We start from the raw sequence: 26487 nt of genomic DNA on the forward strand, positions 1-26487 counted from the left end.
GAGACTAACGATTAGTGTAGAGGAGGCTGTTGGAGAGTTCTTGCATTGCATCATGGAATATATGTATGCGCTGGGCATCATGTGCCACATGGAGATCAGATAACAAACACAGGGAATGTCAGTGGAACAATGTCACATTCCAATACATCAGGGATACATTTTTCACTTCAGCGATAACACTGACCACCCAGCTGTTGTAGAACTACAACTCCCAGCAAGCACTGCTTCCCTTACACCCTGGAAGTTGTAGTTTTTCAGCAGTAGGAATGCCAATCATCTATTTATTGATACCTGAAGCTCTTGATCCCTGGAATGTGTCTCGGGAAGGTGACTGCCCCCTACTGACTGAGCCCCTTCCCTCCTGCACTAGAGCTGCGGCGGGCGATACCAACAACTCACCCAGCACTACGAACAGGAATCCTGGAGGAGGCACATCGCACAAACGCTGGATCCCGGGAAGAAGGAGCGGCCAACCTGCAAGATCCTTGGAGAGGCAAGTGTTGTTTTCTGGGAATCGGCGAAATTGGGGCGAGGGGGGAACACTGGCGCCTTCCCCAAAACTTCATCCCACCCTCAAACTTCATGGGACTTACTTGAATCCCCGTGCGGGGGTGCAGCACTCCCCCCATGCAAGGTCCACTCGCGCTCACACGCTTTGCTGGCGGATCAAAGCCGCTCGGCACCGGTGCAGTTGTTACAGGGGAAGGGAGCCGGCAAGTAAGGGCCTAGTCTACCAGCCGAAACGTCTCCGGGACTCTCCGAGGTACTGTATTTAACTTAATCCCCGGGTACAAGATGCTCAGTGCGGCCAACAGAAAGGACACGCCCACGAAGCTCAGCGCTGCGCTGGTAGGTCGGAAACTACTTTGGATACTCAGTTGCGCTCTGCTGATTTGCTGCTGGATGTTTGGCCTTCGGATCTCCAGGCCACGCCCCTTGTGTATAGTATGGTAATGATTGACAGGAGCAGGGCTCTGAGGCTTTGGAATTGCTGTTCCCGGGCAGATGTCGGCTGTGGTGGGAATTGTATCTCTCCATGAGCTGCCGGGGATTCACAGGCTTAATTCAGAGCCATAGATAAGGGAGAAGGCAACGGGACACGACATGACTGTTCGTGGAGAAAGTGGGTTGAAGTGTTGGAATTAGGGGGGTGGCCTGGGACTGGAGGACAAAGGGTGGGATTTGAAAGGAATGTGGAGATGAAGATTTCGGGAAGAGAGGAATAAACAGTGAGGAGGAGCGGGGATTGTAAGAAGAACGGGGGTGGGGCACGTACTACATTATAGGGAAGGGGGGAGAGAATAATATGGGGGGAGATGAGGGGCCACTCTGTGTGAGTGAGGGGGGATGTCAGTTGGTATGTGCGGGGGGCTGTGCAGGAATAAACTAGTATGTAATGTCAAATTAGCCATGAGGCATGGAAATACTTTATCCTCTTGTGTAGAGAGTGTATTTGTACTTCTCACGTCTCTTACCTCTGGTACATGGTCAGAATCACAAGTGCAGAGAATAGAAGCAGCCAGACTCATACTGCTTTCAGTAGCAATTACTGGCCGGGGCCCACAGCGCTGCAATCTTGGGGCCCCCACCCCAGTCACAAAGTCCTCCAACTGCCGGCACACCTCCTCCACCCCCAAATGGCACATACACCACATCAGCCGCTTCATGTTCCATTTACTTCCAGCTCTCTTTCACTTTCACAAGCATTATTATTAGATTGCTAGCAGGGAGCCGGCCTGTGTCTCCAGGGCCCACAAGCATAGGGTTTTTATAGTGTCCCACCAGACCAGTTTGACCCTGATTACATATGCATATAACTAAACTATTGATATATGTACAGAGATGGGATCTATTATCCAGAAAGATTACAGAAGTCTGTCTCCCATAAACTCAATCTTATACAAATAATCCAAATTTTAAAAAGTTAGTGCCTTTTTCTCTGTAATAATAAAACAGTACCTTGTACTCTATTCAAATTCTTAATCCTTATTGGAAGTAAAAACAGCCTATTAGGTTTATTTACACAATTTTCTAGTAGAATTAAGGTCCCATACCTGTATTGGCAAGTCTATTTGCATTACATTCATTATACAAAAACAGCTTTGAACTGTGCCAATTTGGTCATTTCCAAGCAGACTGGCCTGATACTGGCACTGGAACAACCATGCAAATCGGAATTCCTTTGATATTTTCTCAGACACACAGGGCCCCAAAAGTGATCTTGTGGTTCTGGATCTTAACTTAAAATATCAGTATATTCCCACGAGTTAATTTAAAAGGGCTTTTTTATTTTTTAAATTGAGAACTATGTTGTTTGCTATATCTTACACTAAACAGACAGAAATAGACTGTAGCCATTCATTTTGATACTTCTTGGTTCTTCAAAGCATTTTGTGGCAGGAGGTGAAGGTAGTTAATTAAATTGCAGATAAACCCAGCCATACCTGTAAACTTGAGACACAAACTGCAGCTGGAAGGGAGGAGCGGGACGCCACTTTTGTCTCATACTATACACCAAAAACCAATGAAACATTTTTTTTCTATTTAATATGTGACATGATCTAAATGTTAAATATACATTGACCCAAGAAGCATGAAACCTACTGCCTCAGTCTAAGGACAATCTTGTGACCCAGATTTAATCTGGGAGTCTGCTTCATAACCCAAAACACTGGTTTATAATTATGCACTTTATTTTAATTACTCAGTGGCGTAACTAGACATGGCCGGGCCCGGGTGCATGCCATAGAGGAGCCATAGCCTTTCTACAGGGTTATAAAGGAATGATAAGTCTTATGTCATGTGTCAGCTGCTTATTGGGCTATGTATGGGGCCAAAACAGCAAACTTCCCAGTTATCTGCTAGATTCTTTGGGACAGGTATGAAAATTCCACTGGGATGGGTAAATGAGGCAGTCCTGTAGTGATGGGTCTATAAAGTCCCTGTTATGATCTCGTAGTTGACCCAGGGGTGATTCTGGGACATAAGACCGCACTAAGGTGGCTTCCGTGATGCTGCCCCCCAATGCTTACCTTTTTAGCCCTAGAGGCGGTCTGGGGAGCCACACCAATAGTGCAGAGAGCACGATTTCCGTTCTAATAACTGGAAGTTCATCTTTTAAAGTTACCTGGAGTGGCTTTTTGCAGGGACCAAGTTACTGGGTCAGCCCTATTTGGCCCAGCACTTGGGTTGCTAAATTGGGCAAAGATCTGCTCGCAACATTTTATTCAACTGAGTGGACCTTTATTTATATACCATCTTTATATTAGGATATTTGAAGAAGTTTTGTTGTCACTACTTAAAGTATTTGCCTTCAAACCTTTCTTACTGGTCATGTAACCTATTACTTGATTCTGTTCCTAAAAATATTCTTGTGAAGAGCAAGATGCGCCACCTAGTGACAGTAATTTCCTTTATGAAAAACATCCAAACTTTTTACCACAATACAAAAAACGAATTAAAATATAACAAATTAAAATATTTATTGCCCCTAGCTCCATTTTTTGTAAATAAGCCCAAGAGTCTTATAGATATTAAGCATGGGCTTCAATGAGATATTGTCCCCAGTGGTACATTTACAGTATAAGGAAAATGCTTGTTTGTATCTTTCTATGCTTGATATGCACAACACATTCACCCATCCATTTCTGCTACAGAAATCCCTAAAGCTCTCTTGCTGGGCCCTTTTGGTGCAGGCCCTGATGCTGTTGCACTCCCAGCCAGATCTACCGTTGTTGACCCCTTTTGGCAAATACACTGGAACATTTTACATTGTAAAATCATATTGCCCCTTCTGCTGTCATAACAAAGTTAGACACATCTTGAGTGAACCAATAGATTCCATCCCAGGATTGAATTATTGTCCACAAACAGCTCAATTAGACCACTGTTCTGGATGCTACTCATTCAGATTTTGAAAAGAATGGCTTAAAGGAAAGCAATACCACCTGAACAGTTGTTCTCTATAAAAGTATATTGCATAAAACAGCTCATATGTAAAATCCTCCTTCATATAAAGAAACCATTTTCATGATAATATAATTTTTTAGTAGTATGTGCCATTGGGTAATCCTAAATAGAAAATTGCCATTTTAAAGGGGAACTCTGGCTTCCAAACCAAACTTTTATAACATAACACAGAAATCCCTAATATACCCATCGCAGTTACCTGACAAAATTCTGTCTTTTGCTTCCACACTTCTTCCTGTTACAATTAGAGCTGTAGTATTTCTGGTCAGATGATCTCCGAGGCAGCACACAGACCATCAAAAAATGGTGCTCAAGGTAAGAAATGTAAAACGGCAATATTTGCTGATATCTATATTCCAGTTGGGTAAGATTTTTTAACATGCCACTTAATATGCTATAGTTAGGCACTCGTGTATATTGCATGGAAGCAATTCAAGTCGATTGCAGTGTCAACCGATCAGAGTCAAATAAGAAACTGTTCTCAATCCACACACACACACTTTTGTTTTTCATTGGCTGGACCAAAACAGCTTTTTGTCCAACAGATATGGCCAAAGCAAAGTGGCAAGGAGCCTGTCTGAATCATGACCAAGGAATGTGGGACAAGGCAGTACAAACACATAGAGCAGGACTAACCGTTTCCAGGCTGCTCTCTTCTTTTTGTGGCAGAAACAAGTAATTGCCAAAAGATTTTATTCCGTCATGTTTAACCATTTAAAGTACACTTGGGTTCTAACCAAGGAGACAAACTATTTTGTACCAATCTTTGAGAGAAGATAAGCTATGCTTTGAAGTTACAGTGCAGCTGTTTGGGGTATCAAAATAAGAATGAAGTAACCTCCAGACTGAAAACCTTTCTGCAGTATTTATATACACCAAGATACTGATAGTACAGTATTACTGGCATACATGGGGTTAATGCAATGCTTCGATTTTTTTTTTCTACAAAGTTATTACTGGCATTCCTGGGGTTAAGGCAATGCTCAGAGTCATTTTTTTCTACAATGATATTACTGGCATAACTGGGGTTAATGCAATGCTCAGAGTCATTTTTTCTACAATGATTTTACTGGCATAACTGGAGTTAATGCAATGCTCAGAGTCTTTTTTCTACAATGGTATTTTAGGCATACCCAGGATTAATGCAATGGTCAGTGTTTTTTTTCTACAATGGTATTACTGGCATACTTGGGGTTAATGCAGTTCTCAGAGTCCTTTTTTACTTTGGTATTACTGACATACTTGGGGTTAATGCAATGCTCAGCGTCTTTTTTTCTACAATGGTATTACTGGCATATCTGGGGTTAATGCAGTGCTCAGCATCTTTTTTTCTACAATGGTATTACTGGCATACCTGGGGTTAATGTAATACTCAGAGTCTTTTTTTTCTACAATAGTATTACTGGCATAACTGGGAGTATTGCAATGGAGAGTACATTTCCTGCAGTGGTGTTACTGGAATGTCTGAGGATAATTTCTTAGAATGTATTTGTTGTATGGGGAAGCCACAATATTTAACCTGTAGCTTATTAATTGTTGTTGGACTACAGCCATTAAAAAAGCTGAAGAGCCCCAAGCAGCAAACCCTTGTGGTCTCATCCCACACATAAATAAGTCATGTGCATATTTTTGTTAGAAGCACCACATTTGCTTTATAACACTACATACTTTTCTGCCAGCTTGGTTGGTCTGCAAAGTGTGTGATTTGCCAAAAGGTTTATTTACCCTTTAAAGCCAAAAAGTTTATCGAGTGAGAATCTTTCATGCAGAATGCACTTTAACCCATGAACAGCTAGCTTTTTCTGATAATAGGTGAATGAACTTAGTACAAGCCTGTTTAATAGTTAGAACAATGCAGACATTTACAGTCCCTCCCATTCATATGATGGAACAGCCTGCTGACTGGGAAGCCCATCCCTTCTCATATAGTCCATAATGATACTGTCCCTCTGATTGGTTCTCTGGCAGTGGGTAGGGACTTATAATGGAAGCGAGACTATAGTATGTCAGGATTCCTTTGCAATTATTATATGCTTTGTTAAACTAATTCAGGGGTATATACAGTAGTAGAATTCTCTTTTAACTTTTGTGTCTTTTGTCCTAAAGAATAATATTTGAATATCCTGCCCTGGATCGAGGAGAGCAAATGTCACCACAAATTGAAGGCTCTGGTATGTAATGACCTGAAATACCTGATTGTTTCTCCGTCTTACTGACTTCCTGACTGGGCACATCCCAGGCTACTGCAGTGCAAGCAGCAATTCTACAACAGCAGTAGTGTTGAAGTTAATCCTATGGGGCAGATTTACTAAGGGTCGAAGTAAAAAAATTCGAAATTCGAAGTAATTTTTTGGATACTTCGACCATCGTATAGGATACTACGACTTCGGATTTACTACGACTTCGATTCGAAGTAAAAATCGCTTGAATATTCGACCATTTGATAATCGAAGTACTGTCTCTTTAAAAAAACCTTTGACTTCAATACTTCGCCAAATTGAACCTGCCGAAGTGCTATGTTAGCCTATGGGGACCTTCTACAACATTTTTCTAAGTCTTTACACATCGAATAAAAATCCTTCGATCGTACGCTAAAATAGTTGATTTGATTTTTATTCGATCGCAGGATTGCCAAATTTTGAAGTTTTTTGTAATTCGAAATTCGACCCTTGATAAATCTGCCCCTTTGTGTACACTGCCTACTGAATCATGTTGTATAGCATACTGATAAATAGAGTGCATATATCTTTCCCCTAGATGCAGGGGGATTTAACCATGCAGTATCAGGCTGGGTCACGTGAAAGCCTGATTCTAACTGATAACATCCCTTCACCATCCTTCGCAAAGGATTCGGCTGTATACCGAACCGAATCCTAATTTGCATAAGCAAATTAGGATCCGGTTCGGCTGGGCAGAAGGATTTGGCCGGATCCGAATCCTGCTGAAAAAGGCCGAATCCCGAACTGAATCCTGGATTTGGTGCATCCCTAGTTAAATGTAAGGTAAAATGTAAGATAAATCCCACGCCCATAAAAAGTCATGAGGTCAAAGACTGAGTACTGCCAGCAGCTGCCTCTGTTACTGCCAGCAGCCATTTGTATTACTGCTAGCAGCCATTTTTGCTCTGGTGCTGCACGTATGAGTGAGATGTAGACTAATCAATGCTGCTGGCAGTTGAATGATTTGTCATTTAATTGCAAAACGGACTGTGCTTCATATCTTACTATACTGTTTTTTTTAATCATACTGTGGATAGTCTTTATATTCTCTTTATGCCTTTAGGCTTATGTAAGAATCTATCATTTCCAGAGCTGGTTCTAGAACACGGCAGAAGGAGAATGCTGGCCCCATAGTGGTAGGGCCTAGAAAAGTCATTGTGGAAGATATTAATTCCATTGTGCAACACGTACTCACTATAATTATTATTTATCAAAAGGATATCCACCTTCAGCCTCCAAGCTGTTGTTAAACTACAACTTTCCAATCCCACTGATTGAGGTGATAGATTGGACATCCTTGATTGACATAGTAGGTTTTTTCAAGATGAGAAGCCTTTCTTTAGTGCCCTTTCTTTTCCTAGTCAGCCATGATACTTTCTTCTTGTTAGCTCACAGCTCTGAACTGAGGATCAATGTCCCCTGGGGATACCTGGCAGCGAAATCTTGGGGCCCGCGGGAGGGAAAGCTTGTTCTCTGCCTGCATGGCTGGTTGGACAATGCCAGTTCCTTTGATAAGCTCATCCCATTGCTTCCACAAGGTGAGGAGGGGATTGGAAACTACCTTATAAATGTTTTAGTTGTGGGGAAAACAAGGGTGCTTTTCCTGATGCATTTTTTCATGGAAAAATGGCAGCAATTGGCGCTAACTGAAGAACATTTGGGGTCCTGAAGTTTTAAAATGTAGCTGTCACATGTCATAAGACAAAGTGGGTTTGTGCACCCAGTTTAGAATCAGGAGTTATTTAGAATATACAGGACAGGAACTACCCAACACAATTTTGGGTGCATATGTAATACCTTTGTGTATATATATAGATATATATATAGGCCATGAGATGTGTTGTTCTCTACATGTGCATCTTATGGTTCCTTTGTATTAATACCTCACGGTTATCACTCAAGGTTATCATTATGTGGCACTGGACTTCACTGGACATGGATTATCTTCCCACAAGCCTCTATGGACTAAATATGACTTTATTGACTTTGTCATAGATGCTTACAAGGCTTTGATGGGTAAGTAGATTTTTTTCTTTTCTTTTTTAAGAGAAACTTTAAACTAGTACAGGTATGGAACCGTTATCCGGAAACCCGTCATCCAGAAAGTTCAGAATTAACGAAAGGCTGTCTCCCATAGACTCCATTTTATCCAAATAATCAAAATTTTTAAAAAAGATTTCAAAAAAGTACCTTGTACATGATCCAAACTAAGATATAATTAATCCTAATTGGAAGCAAAACTGTGTAATTGGGTTTATGTCATATTTACATGGTTTTCTAGTAGACTTAAGGTATGACAATCCAAATTATAGAAAGATCCATTATCCAGAAAGTTTTTCGTACTATTTATCCCACCAGATTCTACTTTGTTTATCTGTATCTTAATTCCTGTGTTTATTTAGTTTTAATGGTTTTTATTGGCTTTTATAAGAATTAGGGATGCACCGAATCCACTGTTCTGGATTCGGCCGAACCCCAGAATCCTTTGCGAAAGATTCGGCCGAATACCGAACCAAATCCAAACCCTAATTTGCATATGCAAATTAAGGGTTGGAAGGGGAAAACATTATATACTTCCTTGTTTTGTGACCAAAAAGTCACACAATTTCCCTTCCCACCCCTAATTTGCATATGCGGATTCGTTTCGGCCAGGCAGAAGGATTCGGCCGAATCCTGCTGAAAACGGCCGAATCCTGAACCGAATCCTGGATTCGGTGCATCCCGAATAAGAATAAATCACCAGGATAACATAATATGTCTATGTATTTTCTTAGCTTTAGGAGGAGAAAAGGTGACGGTGCTGGGACACAGCCTTGGTAAGTGTTTATGCCAGGCCCGGACTGATAATCTGTTGAATCGGGCAATTGCCCGAGGGGCCGCTCTGCCATGTGTTTCAGTGGGCTGCCCGCTGTCTGATAACCTGCGCTGCAGTGCTTCACTTACAAGTAATAAATCAAAGCCCCCAGCGTGAGTACCTGTCCTCAGCCTGAACAGAACGGCGTGGCCATCTAATTAGTTAATCTTAAAACTAACCCGTGACCCACCGTCTGCTTAGTGTTAGCCTTTCATCTCTCTGCTGTCGGCTCTGTCTCCCAGTTCCTCCCGCACTTTCTGGCATGGCAGGACGGACGTCGCCACACTCATGCTTGCAGCCCCCTCCCACCTCCAACAGTGTAAAACTGGAGCTGAGTCTGCAGGAGCGTCACCGGGCATGGGGGATGGGGGGGCTGACAGAGGAAATCCCAGTACCGGGAGGCCGCAGCCATGATCCTGCTGCCCTCAAACCCCCACGGGAACGGCTTGCTTTACTTCGGGTTCAACCAGGACCATGGTGAGGGCAAAGTGTGCGTGAATGGGGGGTAGTTTGCGGTGTGGGTGAAGAGGGTCGGGCAGGAGGGGTGTATGGGGGTTTGAGTTAGACTCATGTTATACAGAGAAGCAGCCTGGGTCGTGTGTGTGTGCATGTGCCACTGGAGTATGCTGGGAGATGTAGTCCAACCATTACTGAACGGAGGTCAGATGTCGGTGTTAATAGTGAAGGAGACTCAAATGGTTTGAATCTAGCACCCTGTTTGGGCTACAACTTCAATCATGTTTCAGAATATCATGTCTGGCAGCATCTGGGAATTCAAAGTAAAGAAATAGGCCTGTAGTGCTTTGCTTCAAGAGCTGACACTCCGTTATAATGCCTTTGCTATAAACAAAGTGCCCTGGTTCCTACTGACTTGCTCTCCCTAATAAGCTTAGTCATTGAGATTGTTTTCAAAGCTGATATTATCATCAGTGTTTCAAAAGGCAAGCCTGGGCAAAAGAGCTTACAATTAATGGAATATCACGTTGCCTTTGGCCCTTACCATTGAACACCAGAGTTCTGCCCTGAAGGGCTTGCACTCTATAGACAAGGGAAGGAGAAAAAAAAGACTTGAAGCAATGGGCACCTTGCCCAATTTTGTGGCCCCTAATTACCATGTCCAGTTTGAACACATTTTTATGTGTTATTACAGTTTTGCTAATGAAGGTGAATTGCCCTTTAAGCTGTGAGTCTTAGTTCTCCCAAGAGAAAACTTATTATACAGGGAACTCTGAGTATCACTCATGTATTATAAGGGATAATGTACCCCCTGCTGTAAATGATAAGGATATTAGAAGTCACTGAGGGGTTGTTCTGTGACCATATAAAGGCACAAGGCTGCAGGCTGAGTTATACAGGGAACTCTGAGTATCACTCATGTATTATAAGGGACAGGGGCGGACTGGGGGACCCGGGGCCCACCGGGACTCCTGTGCAGGGCCCCCGCTACCTACTTGAAGTGAAGCGCCGCTCGGCACGCATGCGCAAACGGCGCTAGGCGCGCATGCGCAGGCGGCGCTGCGCCGAAAAAAAAATATTGTTATTTTTTTATTAAAAAAACTGTTTGGGGGAGGGGGTCTGGCCCGGCGGGGGCCCACTAGGGTCGGGGCCCACCGGGTATTTTCCCGGTGTCCCGCCGGGCCAGTCCGACACTGATAAGGGATAATGTACCCCCTACTGTAAATGAAAAGGATATTAGAAGTCACTGAGGGGTTGTTCTGTGACCATATAAAGACACAAGGCTGCAGGCTGAGTTATACAGGGAACGCTGAGTATCACTCATGTATTATAAGGGATAATGTACCCCCTATTGTAAATGATAAGGATATTAGAAGTCACTGAGGGGTTGTTCTGTGACCATATAAAGGCACAAGGCTGCAGACTGAGTTATACAGGGAACTCTGAGTATCACTCATGTATTATAAGGGATAATGTACCCCCTACTGTAAATAAGGATATTAGAATTATTAGGTTCTGTGACCATATAAAGGCACAAGGCTGAATACGCTTTACCATATTTACCTTAATTACACTGAAGTGAGAAATGCACATAGTTTTGTGCGGTTTTACTCCAATATATGAGCGGATGAGTACAAGACCATCACGTGTTTACATGTGGGCTGCTTTGATTTTTTTGCCAGGGCTGCTTTTTACTCCCAGTCCGGCCCTGGTTTATGCGCCCTTGCCTAAACCATAATAACAAAACACATGCAGCATTTTCATTTACTGTGGGTTACTCTTATTTTTTTGGCTAAGATTCATGTCTCATGGAACTGTATGCAACAAAGTTTCAATAACATTTGTGCACAGATTAGAGTGGCCATACACAGAGCTGCTGACTCACTCCTTCCAGACTTATTGGATTGTGTATTGGCTTATGTATGGGACCCACAGAAAATCGGACAGATATAAATAGAGCAGCTTTTAAAAACCAATCGGCGAAGAAGCACATTAATGATGCATTAATCAGGTTCTCATCTGACGGGTCACCATAGGCCCCACTGTATGATCTTATTGTTGGCCCTAGAACCAATGATCGGATTTGCATGATTTGTCCCAGCATATGGGTGGCTATATCAGACCCAGATCTGCATGTTTGGCCAAATAAGGAAAAAAAAGGCAGATGCAACCTGTTTTTGGCCCCTTTAGATTGAGCCAATACATTATCTGCCTATCTTATCTACCTTTTCTGCCCTCCCAATAGATATTTGGCCAAACTGAGAGGATCTTCTTGAGTATCGAAACATGTGATGTCAGTCTCCACTAATAAAATTACCTAGTTGTTTTCTGCAGAAGACCTGCGCGTGCAGACCTTTCTATATTTTTATATATATATATATATATATATATATATATATATATATATATATATATATATATATATATATATATATATATAAATGTATGCGATTTATTGTTGGGTTGAAGGAAGGCTTGATTGTTTTTCTCTCATTGCTATCTTGCAGTATCACTACTGCTCATTTTGCTGTTCTGTTCTCTGTTTCAGGTGGTCTGGTGGGGACTTTAGTAAGTAAAAGAAATAACATTTTATTATTCAGCAGATTTTATAGACAAACTCTACCCAAATAATGAAATTACATTTTGTACTATTCAAAAAAATTCACTTTCTGATATACATTAAAAGAGCCATATTGTGTAAAAACAAGAATCTACCAGTGCATTATATTCGTCTAACTATGGTAGGAATGTGCTTAAAAAAAATGTGTTTGGGGCTGATTCATTGAAAACTAACCTGCCCATGTGTCCTGCTTGAATTATCTGGCTGTGCAGGAGAGGAGGCAGCACTGTAGGATAGGAACCAATCAGCAGCTAGGCTGACCTAATAGGGAACTAAGGCCTATGCCCACAAGGCACGAAACGCGTAAGGCTACCCTTCGAGATGTTCTTTTTTGTTTAATAAATTACTTTTAATTTGCATCATATTTTGTAGTGAAGTCAGGTTTGTGCCAGCCTACAATTGAACACAAATGTAGGGAACTAAGAATTTTTACATTGTTTGTAAATGTTATGTCTGGCCATTTCTATTCTCTGCACATCTTGCTGTTGGCACAATATAGTATGAGCAGTGGCATAACTAAGCAGACCAAGCCCCAAAAACAAAAATTGTGCAAGTATTTGTGGTTGACCGGTGATTTTACGTGCATAGGGGGTCTGTGCCTGCTAAGGCACAGACCAGGACCCACCACACACACATACAGTCACAGGGTCTGCTTCTCCTATAGTATATAGTTCTTCTATAGTTCTAGAGTTTCATTTTAACATTCTTGGCCTTATATAAGAGTCCATGGCTGCTGAAAGTAAGTGAAATGCTCTGTGAGGTTGCAAGGGTCAGAGAATTGAATAGACTCTGAATTCAGGCCTAACAAAAAACATAAATACTGAAACTTTTTAAAAATAACACTAGTGGATAAATGCAAGGGTGTCCAAACATTTGCAAATGCCACAATTTATTTCATGTTCTGAACATGGCTGTAGGTGTTGCCATAAAATTAACAACATAGAGCAAATCATCATCCACCAGTGCCTAATTATATTTTCCATAACAAATTATTTGTAGCTTGCCAGCACATACCCAGAAATAATAGAAAATGTCATTCTTCTGGATACCTATGGATTCTACCCTCAGATTCCGGTAAGGACAACTGTTCACTCTGGTCTAAATTTTCATTATTAGTTTAAAGTGATTGTAAAAGAAAACATCTGATTTTAGTACTGGCAGAAAGGTTTTTGTATGATACCTTGGCCTGTCTTATTAACATTTACTGGCCTGTATCATACAATACCTACCTGAGTGGTTTCCCATACTTCATAAGGGGCTTTGCCACGTATGCCATGTAGTGTGCTTACCTGCTAATAAAATCTTATAATAGTATGGAGAGCATCAACCACCTTAAAATATCCTTGCTGGAGGGGTGCTCAAGCAGTTTGAATGCTTGCCAGGGGTAATAAATCATATCATATAACATAAACTGCGGCACTTTTGTTTGTAAAAGTGAAAAATTTCTTTTAATTTGGTCACAGACAGGGCAACAAAAGAAAGCACCACAGTGTGTGTTATATTTTACACTGCTAATAAAAACACTTTGCAGTTTGCTAGTTACAGCATGGAACTCTTTGAACCTTCCATTGTTGAATTTGCCTAGCATTCTAAAATGTGTATTTTTAACACAGCCCCAAACACACTTTCTAAAAATACCTTTGATACTAAAATTATATATAAATGTAGTGTAATCTTTCTATATGTAATTACTTACTACGTGTATCCAATCTGCTTTATCTACAGCACATATTTATTAAACATTTCAAATACAGCGTTCTCAACTATGTCTACACAGATGTCACCCAAGCCAAAAAGACATATACTCCTGATGATGCTCTGCAGAGGTTGGTAGTATTCTGAAGCTCTAAAAGCACTCCCTATGGGAGCATAGGGAAGTTAACATGAAAATAATAGTAATGGATGTGTTTAGGGTTGTTATAATTGCTTTTTTATTTCTCTTATTCAGTTTCTGCCCTATCGTTTTAATTCTCGTAGTGCAGACACTGATTTATATTTGCTTGCAAGCTGCAGGAACTGGTTGCTTAGCTTTATTCCTTTACTTTGAGGGGTTATTAAAGGGGTTGTTCACACTTGATTAACTTTTAGAGGCATGTAGAGGGTGATATTTTGAGACAAGTTGCAATTGTTTTTGATTTTTCTTTTGTGGTTTTTAAGTTATTTAGCTTTTTGTTCAAAAGCTCTCCAGTATGCAATTTCAGCAATGTGGTTGCTAAGGTCCTCATTACCCTAGCAACCATGCATTGATTTGAAGAAGAGACTGGAATATGAATAGGAGAGGGTCTGAATGGAAAGAAGAGTAATAGCAGAGTAATAGTAGTAGCAATAACTAGTGATGTGCGGGTCAAGTAAACTGGGCCATTACCTGACTATAACCTGGCCCAGCAGTGACTGGCCCGCACATCACTAGCAATAACAATATATCTGAAGCCTTATAGAGCATTTGTTATTTAGGTGGGGTCAGTGACCCCAGTTTAAAAGCTGGAAAGAGCCAGAAGAAGAAAGCAAATTTTAAGATTTAAGTGTTTTAGTGGAGACAACTCCCAGGGGCACATTTACTAAGGGTCGAATATCGATGGTTAAATAACCCTCGATATTCGACCATCGAAGTAAAATCCTTCGACTTCGAATATTAAAGTCGAAGGATTTACCGCAAATACTTTGATCGAACGATTCGAAGGATTTTAATCCATCGATCGAAGGATTTTCCGTTGATCAAAAAAAGCTTAGAAAGTTTATGGGGAAGGTCCCCATAGGCTAACATTGGTGCTCGGTAGGTTTAAAGTGCCGAAGCAGGTAGTCGAAGTTTTTTTTAAAGAGACAGTACTTCGACTATCGAATAGTCGAACGATTTATAGTTCGAATCGTTCGATTCGAAGGTCGAAGTAGCCTATTCGATGGTCGAAGTAGCCTATTCGATGGTCGAAGTAGCCTATTCGATGGTCGAAGTACCCCAAAAAAACCTTCGAAATTCGAAGTTTTTTAACTTCGAATCCTTCACTCGAGCTTAGTAAATGTGCCCCCCCAGTATTGTCTATAGCAGGGTATTTTGTTCAGCACTGTTAGGGACTGATGTACAATCTGTGCAAAGTGCTGCAGAATATGTTGCTGCTATATAAATAAAAACTCAGAAAAATTATAGTAGACCAGAGGAAAAAACACCAGAGTCCCACGTTGTCCTTTCTGTCCGCTTCTACTTTTCACTTTTTATAATATGCAATCATCCTTCTTTCCCCTTATTTTTGGGCTTTTATCTTCTTTCCTTTCTTATCTCCCTAGCTGCACATTACATTTTCTTTAATTCTGAACCTTCTACTTTGCACCCTCAGCTACTCTCCTTTGCTTCGTTATTTTGTTTTTCTAAAAAATCCACCTTCTTCTTCTTATGCCATTTTCTTGCTGCTAGTTTTTTTCTTTATCCAGTTTTTCAGAGAGCACCCCTCTACTCTTCACTTTTTATACAGTCCCATTCTATTCTTTGTACTCTCCTTTTGTCACCCCAGGACACTTAACCTATTGACACAACTGAAATTAAAACTATCCTACTATTACTCTATGTTCACTAGGTTATTAAAAGCCAACAAGGCTTTGACAGCAGAATCAGGCAAAATTCTCCTCCAACGTGGAACTAAAGAAATACCAGATGGTAAGTAAGCCTATGTTGGAGATAATGTATGTTAGCTTAAAGGAATTTTTCAGTGTAAAAATAAAATCTGGGTAAATAGATAGGCTGTGCAAAATAAAATATGTTTTCAATATAGTTAGTTAGCCAAAAATGTAATGTATAAAGGCTGGAGTGACTGCATGTGTAACATAATAGCCAGAACACTATTTTCTGCTTTGCAGCTCTCTTATTGGTTACCATGCTACCATACATGATAAGGATTAAAGCAAACCCACTGAACATTTTTGTCCCATGTGCCACCCCTTAAAGTCACTGACTCGGTTAGAGAGCTGAAAAGCAGGAAGATGGTTGTTGTTATGGTAGACATTCACTGATTCCAGCCTTTATAGCCATTTTTAGCTTTATTTTACACAGTCTGTTTACCAAGCTTTTATTGTTACACTGAACTGATTCTTTAAAACAAACACAGTAACCCAAAAGAATATATATAATTTATTAACTATGTGACTCAAAGCCCTGTCCCAACCACTCCCTCCATAACACAGTAACATAATACCTTAGGTTGAAAAAGAAACACGTCTATCAAGTTCAACTTTTTTTATCTAAGTGGAACATGCCCAAATGCTTGATCCAGGAGACAGTCCTAAATAAAAAATAAAGATCAGCAATGAAAAAAATAAATACATAAACATATACATACATATCATACCAGAATGACAGGCAATGCAGAGAGGAACTCAGCTTTTTCTTTGCTGGCAGAGAAAATATACACATGCCATAGGCCTTAGCCATTAGAGCTGATCTTCATGTTGCATGCAAGCTTATACTCACATCTTGGCTTTGCAGTATTTTTTGTTAAAAATTAAATTTTTCAGATAACCTGCTATTCAGTTTCTTCTGTCCACCCCAGGATTGACCTTCACGCATGATCCCAGAATCTCTTTGGTATGTGTTTTTTTCACACAATTGAAATTATAGAGGAAGTGGGTTCTGCAACTGTTTGGGGTTCTTAATTATATTTACATGTACAGGTATGTGATCCGTTATGCAAAAAGCTCCAAATTAAGGAAAGGCCGTCACCCATAGATTCCATTATATCCAAATAATACAATTCTTTAAAAATGATTTTCTTTTTCTCTGTAATAATAAAACAGTACCGTGTACTTGATCCAAACTAAGATATAATTAATCCTTATTGGAAACAAAACCAGCCTGTTGGGTTTATTTAATGTTTACAAGACTTTCTAGTAGACTTAAGATATAAAGATCCAAATTATGGAAAGATCCGTTATACGGGAAAACCCAGTTGTATAAAATATAATATATGTATGGTTGAGCTAAATGTCTCTGTAACAAACATAATGTATTTTTGTTGTTCTTTACCCACTAGTTTTCTAATCATTTTATTGCTAATAATATCCTAAATATTATTGTGGAATTCACTTCCCCCAGATGTCTATGCCACCACTGACCTTGGAGTACTGCTGCCACATGATGAAGACTATACAAGCCAATGTCCTAGCCATCATGTGAGTAGGCGGATGGAAGTCACTATGTCAGATAATCTCCTGTCTTTCCAGTGAACGATAAATAGATTCTACTTCTTTAGAGCAGAGCCAGGCAGAGATTGGAAATAAAGGCAAGGGGCAGAAGGGGGTTCTGGTTCTGGTTCTGGTTCCTACAGTCTAAGGTACAGGTGTGGACTGAGAATTAAAATAGGCCCTGGCATCTCAGGCACACAGAGGCCCAATCAGCCCACACCAGTAGTTAAATACTAACTTTCTATGGCATCTTATAGCAGGCCCTCTGGCATTTGCCAGAACCCACAGATTGCCAGTCTGGGCCTGCTAAGGAAGCACCTGATCCCCACTAAAGGAATAAGCAGAACACATATTTAATGCAGCTCTTTTTATTTAGCTTTTTTTTACCATCGGGCTGTAGGGGCACTATAACAGTTTCACGTGTACCAATATAAGAAACTAGGGATGCACCGAATCCACTATTTTGGGTTTGGCCGAACCCTCGACTCCTTCACGAAAGATTCGGGCCGAATCCAATGTGGGAAGAGGAAAACATTTTTTACTTCCTTGTTTTGTGACAAAAAGTAACCCTAATTTATGCTAATATGCATATGCTAATATGCTAGTTTGGATTTGGTTTTGCTGGGCAGAAGGATTTGGCCGAATCCGAATCCTGCTGAAAAAGGCCAAATCCTGGATTCGGTGCATGCCTATAAGAAACACCAGTGCAATTACCCCTAGCAGCCAATTAGTAATTAAACTGAACTGGTCTACTACACATTAATAAAGATTTGATTGGTTTCTATGGTTAAATGCAATGGTGAAATTAGGCCCTTGTGTTAGTAAATCAGCCCCAAATTATTCTGATTTTTGATCCCTAAAACATATTACTTATATTCTACCCCTGTACAGTATATAGTGCTGGCGGTTACAATAGCATGACTCTACCTGTTTCTGCTGTTTTTAGAGCCAGTAATGGATTAATGGCTAAGAAAGGGAAAATGTTTGATCCAGAAGATGGAAAAGTATTACTAAGAGGATGGCAAGAAAACATTAAGGTAGCAATCTGTGCTTTTAATACAAATGTCTTTATAAAGCTTTAACATTCTTTGTTCTGTGGGCAAATCTCCTCATGTGCCTCTGTCCATTCACAGCATTTTACAGAGATTGTTCACATGAATTGAATAGCAACCCACTTCATGAGATTTGCTTGTACTCATTCAGACTCATGCAAGTGTTGAATGCTGGTGGAACACAGGAGAGATCCACCGCTGGGGAGTGCACCCGTGTGCAGGAGACCTTAAAGGAATTGTTCAGTATAAAAATAAAAACTGAGTAAACATAGAAAATTAAAAATGTTTTCAATATAGTTAGTTAGGCAAAAATGTATATAAAGGCTGGAGTGACTGGATGTCTAACAGAACACTACTTCCTGTTTTGCAGCTCTTTTGGTTTCCACTGATTGGTTACCAGGCAGTAACCAATCAGTGACTTGAGAGAGGGCCACATGGGTCATAACTGTTTGTTTTTTAATCTGACCTGCATGCTAAGAATCAATTGCAAACTCACTGAACATTTATGTCCCATGTGGTCCCCCTTACGGTCGCTGATTAACTCCGAGTTAGAGAGCTGAAACAGGAAGTAATGTTAGACATCCGCTCACTTATATGTTATATTTATAACTACATTTTCTATTTTGCACAGACTATCTATTTGTCTAGTTTTTATTTTTAAACTGAACTGTACTTTAACATCACATTATGACTTTAGACCGTGACATTACAAAAATGGAAGATTCTTCCGGCCAGAACTTTGCTAATTTTTACATGCAAATATAATCCGTTTTGTTATCAGGTGGAGAGAAGTGGATTCACTTTAATCAGTGGTTCCCAGTAGGTGCACTGACTTTGGTCTGAGTGCAGCTATGTGGAGAGGAGATCAGCCGGAAAATGCCTGATTTTATGTTTTTCAGGCTGATCTCTGCTCTGTGTACCAGGCCAAACTGTGACTTTCAGTGCGGCTATAATGAGCTGCTGATTAGAGTGGATCGTCTTCTGATTAAAAAACAGAGGCAGGCAGAAGTGCAGGATACACTAGGGGGCCATTTACTTTGTTCTAGTGAAGGAATAGAATAAAAAAAACTTTGAATTTCGAATGTTTTTTTTGGCTACTTCGACCATCGATTTGGCTACTACGACTTCAACTTCGAATTGAACGGTTAAAACTAAAAATCGTTCGACTATTCGACCATTCGATAGTCAAAGTACTTTCTCTTTAAAAAAAACTTCGACCCCCTACTTCGCCACCTAAAACCTGCTGAGGTGCAATGTTAGCCTATGGGGAAGGTCCCCATAGGCTTTGTAACAATTTTTGGGTCGAAGAAAAATCGTTCTAACGATCGATTAAAATCGTTCGATCGAACTATTTGCGGTAAATCCTTCGACTTCGATATTCGAAGTCGAAGGATTTACATTGGGCAGTCGAATATCCAGGGTTAATTAACCCTCGATATTCGACCATAAGTAAATCTGCCCATACGTGTGATTGTGGCCGTAGGGCCATGGCATATGGGGAGATCTGCATTTTGGATATCATGTTTCTGGATAAGGGATGCCATATATATAGCTTTTGCAAATAGTCCCTTTAAAAAACTGAATATTCAGTAACTAGACTGCTATAACTGAATTAATATTAGAAGCTATCACTTGTCGAGGTCGTATTTCAGAATGCCTGTTTGTTTCCTACAGTGCTTCCAGCTTGCCAATGTGAATGGAAACCATTTTGTGCACTTGAACAATGCGGAAAATGTGTCTGGGATTATCAGTAGCTTCCTACAGAAGAAACCACATTACCACTCAAAGCTTTGAAGTTTCATATCAACATATTCACATACAGCTTTCACAGTTCTGAGTCATCTGACCATTGGCATTGCACTCCTATTAATACTATTTGCCCATATCCCTGGACACATTCTGGCCACTAGCTGCTTGTCTGAACTACACAGACTATTGCATATTCCTATGGTAAACAGTTAGGGGCTGATTTACTAAAATTCAGGTTTCTATTTTTTCACAAAAAAATAGTGGTTTTTTATTTCTCTAAAATGCTAAAAATTTGAGAATTACTAAATGTAAAAATCATGAAAAAACTCTAATACAAACCATCGCCAAGTAAAAGCAGCCAAGGTCCTATAGAAGTCAATTGATAGCTGTACTGATCCTATAGGACTTTTTTTTTTAACCTTTCAGACTTTGAGATTTTCAGATTTTATTTGCTAGCAATTGAACGAAAAACAATTTTTTTTTTAGATATGTTAGAGATATTGGTATTTTTTTTAGTGTATCGTTCAGTTTTCTTTACCGTTTGTACATTTTATAATAGATCTTTTAATAACTTTCATGACATTCATTTTTTTAGAGAAATAGAGTTTAAGCTCTAAAACCACTAAAAGTCAACATTTAATAAATGCACCTCCATGTGTTGATCTTATAATGTGTGGAGCCAGACCTAATTCCATTGATTTTGGGATAATGATCTATAGATAAAAAGGTTCTTCCATGATGACAGAGATAACCGGGGAAAGGGGACTGCCTTGCAACATTCTATATTTAATTTGTATAAATTCTGATAAAAAAATATATTTTATTGGGGTGCATACATATAATGTATGTCTAAGACATTCAAACAAAAAAAAATCTTACTCTGTTAAAAGCCTTTTCAGCATCAGTAAGTGTAATTATTACATTCTAGTAACAATTTGATTGGCAGCTTGTATTTTGATGCTTCGGAAGCCTCTTTGTAGTGAAAAGCCAATGTAATAAGGAATTATAGGGATTTATAGGAGTTTAATAACACTTTAACCATGAGTTTATTTCATTGTTAATTATGGAAACCAGTATATAACTGCCAGGTAAAGATGGGTCTTTCTTTTTTCAGGGATGAGGTTAACTTAAGTTTCCAGTAAAATGAGAAACCATTTGTGTCCTTCCTTAACACATGCTATTGAGAGATGAGGGATTGAAATCCCATTGGGCATTTACCATTAGGTTTATTTCTTATCACATGTTCTAATTCTACCAACAAGATGAGTTTTTTCAATGACTGTAACCATGCTAGTTCTCCTGGTATTGGATGTGGGGAAGACTCTGTAGAGTATGAAGGTATGTCTGTGTGTGGTATAGGCATAAACTGTTTGCCTAAAAAAATTAAAGAACATTTCAAAGAAAAAAAAGAATCCTCTGATCGACCAATGTGTCTATTTCAGCTTGTCTGGAGGAGGGGTGCTGGGGATCAGGTCCAAGAGATAAAGCAGCTGCTAAATCCTCCATCTGCTTATCTGGTATGTGGGGATTGTTTAATTACATTGCACAAATAATAAATGCCATCAGTGGTCAATGGTAGTTTAATTTATCTATTCATGTAGGTGTTAGCTGGAACTGAAAAAGTGTGAAGGTGTAATGCAGCCGATATGGGACCATTGTGGCCAGATCTCACTTCCACACCTGTGTGAGTTTCAGCCAACAACCTACATGAATAGTGCAATGGAACCATTGTGATTGGATATTGGTGACTGTTTCCTTAAAGGGGTTGTTCACTTTCCAAAAACTTCTTTTCAGTTGAGTTATTTTCAGATTGTTCACCATAAACAAAGACTTTTTTTCAATTGCTTTTCATCTTTTACTTTTTACTGTTTTCCCAAAATTGAAGTTAAATGTTTATGTCTCTGGTGTCTCAGTCTGGCAGCTCAGAGATCCAGGAGCATCTGAACTGTTACAATTTGCTATACTTAGTTGATACAATTAGTTAACATTTCTTAGCAGTATATGAGGAATATTAGCAACTATTGTATCAATTCAATTAATAAATGCGATAAACTGGTACTTTTTTCTCTGTGGTTTAATTCTGGTATCGCAGCACCTTGCTTCCATCCAAAGCCATCAATAGTGGTTCCAAAATATAGGTGTTAACACGACATGTTTCGAGCACCAAAGCTCTTTATCAAGTGTACACTTGATAAAGAGCTTTGGTGCTCGAAACATGTCGTGTTAAATAAAGGCGCTTTTGCAGCAGAACTTCTGCGCTGTTTTGTATTGACACCTATATTTTGGAACCACTATCAATTCAATTCACCTTCCTCTAGATCAGCTAGCTAACAGATCAGGTTGGCTACTTTTACTTACACACTAATGTGTTGATAGTTGAATGCATGTTTTTTCACAACTTCATCTACTGTTGTATTACTTTGAAACTACAGTAAAAGTGCAGCTACTGTTTTTTGTGAGGGGAACAAAATATATCTGCATTATACATTCCATGTATAAGATCTCCCATAAATGACAGTTAGCATATCCCTTGTGTTTTATGTGAAAGTAGAAAATGTAATGATTCTGCCGCACACCTGTACTTTACTTTAACTGCAATGGTGGTGCTGGTCATCCGTAGACCCGGCCGGGTCCCCTAGCAACAGCGCTAAATTGTAGAAAGATCCGCACACACTCAATTAGATGCAGTCAGGGAAAATTCCTCTTTTATTATGCCACCAGTACTTCAACGTTTTTTGGGGGGGGAGAACGTTTTTTTTGGGGGGGAACCCTCCCGGGGGGGAACCCCTCCCTTCATCAGGATACAATTCACAGTGCACACACCAATTTAACCCCATCAAGCGCCACCTCCATTTCCCAGCATGCAATCTAGGAAACATTACATCACAATCCAATTTGTACCGTTAAGAATTGACAATATCCTAGTGTCTCTAAGCATTCCACAGTGCAAACAACTTTTATAAAACCACAAGTTGTGAAAAATTGGATATAACATTGTTTTTCATCAAATTCACAAAATATTTGTAATATACATTGGAATAATCACTCACTGCCCGGGATTACTAGTACCGCTTAGTATTCTATGTATTCACTTGATATTTCTCATCTGTAAAAAAGGGCAGAGACTGAAAAATTTGTAAGAATTAGAGATTAAAAACTGACTTTCACAAGAAACATGTAAGGCTAAAATTCTCATTGAGGCCCCTGGGTTAGTTTCATAAAAATGCTTTGCTAGTAATGTTTCTTTTTTTATATTTCTCTTTCTCTTTTTTTTGATTATAGTGATATCCTCCCCTTTAGCTTCAGGTTTAACATTTCTTATTGTACTTTTATGTTCATTCATTTGGGTTTTAAATGCCCTGGAGGTCTACCCAATATAACAGAGACCACACAGGCATTTAAGTAAATATATCATGCCTTCTGTATTACAGGTCGCAAACTGTTTTAATTCAATGTCCTAGGGTGAGATGTTGGCATACTTCCCCTTTAATTACCCCATTACAATGCCCACAGTGGTGGCAGAGAAAAGTACCCTTTGTATTAAATATTGGTTTCTCTACCCTTTTTCTGAAGTCTGTTCTAGTGATCCCAATTGCTCTAATTTTCCTTTTTAAAGCTAAAGAGGGGTTTGTTGTCAAATAGTTTACCAAAGGTTTTATCCTTTTGTAGGATAGGCCAATGTTGCAGTATCGTTTTTTTTTAATAAAGGTGGAGTGTGGACCATAAGTGGTCACACAAACCAAATTATGTTGTCTATTCTTCAGACCTTTCTTTTTGGTTTCCAAGAGCTCCTTTCTCTCCATGCCCAACAATTCACCTTTTAGACCCTGTAATTCATTCCTACTATAACCCCTCTCCTTAAATTGCTGTACCAACTCCTCCGCTTGATGTCTATATAATTCATCCAATGAGGTGATCCTCCTGGCCTGTACCAACTGACTTTTGGGGAGTCCTCTAGTGACCTAGGATATTGTCACTTCTTAATTGGACAAATTGGAGTGTGGTGTAATGTTTCCTAGATTGCTTGCTGGGAAATGGAGGTGGGGCTTGATGGGGTTAAATTGGTGTGTGCACTGTGAATTGTATCCTGAGGGAGGGTTTGGTTCCCCCCCTCCCCGAAACGTTGAACTACTGGTGGCATAATAAAAGGGGCATTTTCCCCAACTGCATCTAATTGAGTGTGTGCGGATCTGTCTACAATTTATCGCTGTTATGTGAAAGTAGAACATGCTTTTAAACAACTCAATCATTAGCCCTGATTTCCAGCTATGTGGATGAACTGAACTTTTTCTATCATTTTAATAATGTAAGAGTGCTATGAATATTATTTTCAAAATAGTCTGGGCTTTGTCCATGTCAAGTGAAAAATGACTTTGTACTTAACCATGGAGCTTGTGGGCCCATCAGTAAGTATCGCTTAAGTCAGCCCATGTATGGGACAGATTTTTGGTTGCAGTGCATTTTTAACAAAAATCCTCCCTGTGTGCTCAGACAGCTGAATTACGACTTTTGCCAATGCTTTAATATGGGACTGAATTATCTGTTTCTCCACCAGTGGAAAATGATGTTTCTGGGACTATAGCTCCATAAGGGTTTAAGCACACGGGCAGATTCGGGGGGATTTAGTTGCCTGGCACCTGCTATAATGACAAAACGCCAGCGCCAATACACTCACGGCGTTTGATTTCTGAAGTCTTTCCTCATGAGGCGACTTCGGAAATCAAAGCACCCGAGTACATTGCCGCTGGCGTTTTGTCATTATATCAGGCGGCAGGCGGGGGGAAGCAGTTCGGGGACATTGTCGCCCCGCAGAGGAGGCGATTAGTCGCCAGGCGACTAAATCTCCCCAAATCTGCCTGTGTGCTTAAAACCTAAGAGAATCTAGTGAAACTCATTATTTCCCACTACCCCAGTGAGCTTCTGGTGCACTACATGGAATAATAAGTTGGTTATATGGTCAGTGTCACTTTAACATATTCTGGATATTACTTTTTTTTTAAGTAAGTAAATGGCTTTCATCTGGGTTATATTCAAAGAGGGGTCTACAAGAATTCACAGTGCATTCTGAATGGTATAAAATAGATATGTGTTATATAAGACAGTGGTGGTCACTGATGTTAAAAGGTGTGGGTGGAAGCTCACAGGACTGTATATAGCAAAATGAAAAACTTTTACAGCTCTTCAGTATCTGTCCACTCTCTTGGCATACTGAGGTCATGCCCAGAACTCGTTTCTTGCTTTCCCAGACTACTGAATAGAAATGTATTTAATAAACTTCCCACAGACAGAGACTTGCAGTGCTTTCTATGCAGCATGAAAGAAGGGAAATAATAGATGAAAAAGAGAGAGAGAGGCTTAATCTGTATGTAAACCTTGCTAAATCCTTTGGAGTTAACAATATGTAACTATAGGAATATATAGAAAATTAAAAAAAAAATACAATATTACTAAATTGAAACACTGTGCATTTTATGTCAAGGTGGATTTTGTGAACTGCATCTCTGGCATTTTGTTGGGTGCATAGGTATATTTACACCACAGACAATTTGTATAATTCTCTGGATGCTCCCACACTCCAAAAACATGATGGTGGTTCCTGATAAAACGCCATAGGGAATGCAATAAGGACTATAGAGAGTTAACATCCATAGAAAAGGGGCTGGGGCTCATTTATTAGTACTGGGCAAATTTGCCGGTGGACAGTAACCCATAGCAACCAATCAGTGATAAGCTTTTTTCAGGCAGCTGCAGGTAGAACAATGAATGTAACACTTTGATTGGTTGCCATGGGTAACTGCCACGGGCAATTTTGCCCATTGTTGATAAATGACGCCCATTGATTAGGGTTGCCACCTGGCAGGTATTTTACCTGCAAAAAATGATGGTTGATCCCAATGTTATTAATAGGGGGAAAAAAAGATAAACATACAGGAAGGCCGGCATTTAATCCAGAAAAGGTGGCAAACCTACCACGGATAGATGGAACCCCACCTCTAAATAACAGCTCCAGCCAAGAATCACTAATCTTGCACTATTAGGCCTCAGTACGTTGCACAAAGTTAGCGCCACCTGGCCCAGCGTGCAATTTTACCTCACAAACACTATTGTCGCGGAACAGGCCCGGACTGACAATCTGTGGGCTCTGGCAAATGCCAGAGGGGCTGCTGTATGGTTCTATAGATATTTACAATATAGTGGGCTGGTAGGAGGCTGTTTTGGGCTGGTATGGGATGTTTGGGCCTCTGTGTACTTGGAATGGCAGGAGCTATTTTGACTCCCAGAGTCCCAGTCCAGGCCTGTCGCGGAATAACCGCGCGTCGCATCATAATCTATGAGGGGAGTCTTAATTACAACGCTATCCACAACGTGGAAAGCCAGAGTTACAGATGTTATAGACGTCTT

The 26487-nt window shown here is 40.0% G+C and overlaps 1 protein-coding gene across 5 annotated transcripts; it reads left to right on the forward strand.

Moving 5' to 3' along the window:
* On the forward strand, positions 1-20403 carry serhl.L. 5 transcript variants are annotated; one of them, XM_041590649.1, is made up of 13 exons: positions 3-493; positions 6076-6140; positions 7577-7726; positions 8091-8204; positions 8963-9004; positions 12047-12066; positions 13118-13192; positions 13844-13944; positions 15685-15764; positions 16654-16688; positions 17196-17272; positions 18231-18321; positions 20011-20399. In XM_041590649.1, the coding sequence occupies exons 1-13, from the start codon at positions 267-269 to the stop codon at positions 20128-20130; spliced, it is 1197 nt and encodes a 398-aa protein (XP_041446583.1). In that variant the 5' UTR covers positions 3-266; the 3' UTR covers positions 20131-20399. The 5 variants fall into 5 exon arrangements, with proteins under 5 accessions (XP_041446584.1, XP_041446583.1, XP_041446585.1 ...); XM_018258745.2 differs by lacking the exon at positions 3-493 and adding an exon at positions 4255-4284 and having other exon boundaries at positions 20011-20395; XM_041590652.1 differs by lacking the exon at positions 3-493 and adding an exon at positions 4332-5970 and having other exon boundaries at positions 20011-20395.
* Positions 20404-26487: the final 6084 nt, after the last annotated feature.

Source organism: Xenopus laevis, chromosome 4L (genome assembly GCF_017654675.1).
Source record: "Xenopus laevis strain J_2021 chromosome 4L, Xenopus_laevis_v10.1, whole genome shotgun sequence".
NCBI lineage: Eukaryota > Metazoa > Chordata > Amphibia > Anura > Pipidae > Xenopus > Xenopus laevis.